The 1,137-nt window shown below is 33.3% G+C and overlaps 1 protein-coding gene across 1 annotated transcript; it reads right to left on the bottom strand.

The window, feature by feature from the left end:
* Nucleotides 1-286: 286 nt before the first annotated feature.
* Nucleotides 287-805, bottom strand: LOC141665283 (uncharacterized). Its single transcript, XM_074471265.1, has 2 exons — nucleotides 607-805; nucleotides 287-486 (listed from the first exon to the last, which is right to left on the bottom strand). Exons 1-2 carry the CDS (start codon nucleotides 803-805, stop codon nucleotides 287-289), a joined length of 399 nt encoding a protein of 132 aa, XP_074327366.1.
* Nucleotides 806-1,137: the final 332 nt, after the last annotated feature.

Below are 1,137 nucleotides of genomic sequence, written 5' to 3'. Positions count from 1 at the left end.
TTTAAATTTTTTATTTAAAATTGAATCAATGGTATAAATTTTTTTAGCCCGAGCGGGTAAATTTTATATATTATTTTTGTTTCAACGAAAACCATTAGACATATTATAATTCTGTTATGAATATTTATCTATTTATGAAAGTATTTTATTTTAAATATTACTATAATTACAGTGATCAAACCGATTATTAATCAAATTTTTATTATTTCATCTTTAATACAATAGTATATTTGAATAATCCTCACATGATCTTACATTTTTTTTCCAAAAGAAGGATCAATTATCATTAAAACTTGAGCTCATCAAAGAGTACACGGAAATAATGAGGGAGGGCATCACATTTACTCCAACTACGTTTAGCTACAGAAATAGAGTTCCTCGCTATAGTGTGAGCAACCTTGTTCGCAGAACGTTTTACAAAATTAAATTTAACATTCTGATTTTGTAGTGCAATCAATAACTCCTTGCATTCATTCACTACTCGACCTAGATAGGACAAGTTTACAGTGGAGCATCATATAGCTTGTACCACTGCAAGACTGTCTGTTTCTAGGATAACTGTTGTCCACAACTTCTTCTTTACCCAGCTAAGTGCTTCTTTGATACCAACTGCCTCTGCCATCACGGGATCAATGTATCCTTGATTACCAGATGTTCTTGCTTCTATAAGGTCACCCTTATGATCTCGTGGTATAATAGAATATGCATAAGTGTTGGACTCCTCGAACAAGGCAGCGTCAGTGTTGATCTTAATCATGCTTTTCGGTGGTTGTTTCCATTGCTCATTACCGTCTGCTAAGGTCATAAACCCTAGATAGTTATCAAAAGACTTATCCTAAGCAATCTTCCATTGATTAAGACTGAGATTTGTCGATGAAACAAGCTTGCAGGTTCCATACCTTTCTGATTCCATACAATATTGTTTTTGTTATTCCATAGTGACCAAAGGACCATATTTATCTTATCAAACTGACTTGATGAGTTCTCGTTGGAACATTACACCAACCATTCCATCACATTAGATGTGTTAACGTTCATGTTTGTATGGCTGATAAGATTCCAACAACTTTTTGTAAAGGACATTGTAATAAAAGATGAAAGACTGTTTCGACAGCTAAATTACATACCGGGCATAAA

The sequence above is a fragment of the Apium graveolens genome, chromosome 6, assembly GCF_009905375.1.
Source record: "Apium graveolens cultivar Ventura chromosome 6, ASM990537v1, whole genome shotgun sequence".
Lineage (NCBI taxonomy): Eukaryota > Viridiplantae > Streptophyta > Magnoliopsida > Apiales > Apiaceae > Apium > Apium graveolens.
This window is presented reverse-complemented; position numbering and strand designations above follow the sequence as displayed.

What these genes read in the sequence shown, in the direction of transcription:
- LOC141665283 (XM_074471265.1), bottom strand. Translation starts at nt 805, where the DNA reads ATGACCTTAGCAGACGGTAATGAGCAATGGAAACAACCACCGAAAAGC. An exon ending in CGTGATGGCAGAGGCAGTTG is followed by an intron (nt 487 to 606) that starts GTATCAAAGAAG and finishes TGTCCTATCTAG; the next exon opens with GTCGAGTAGTGAATGAATGC.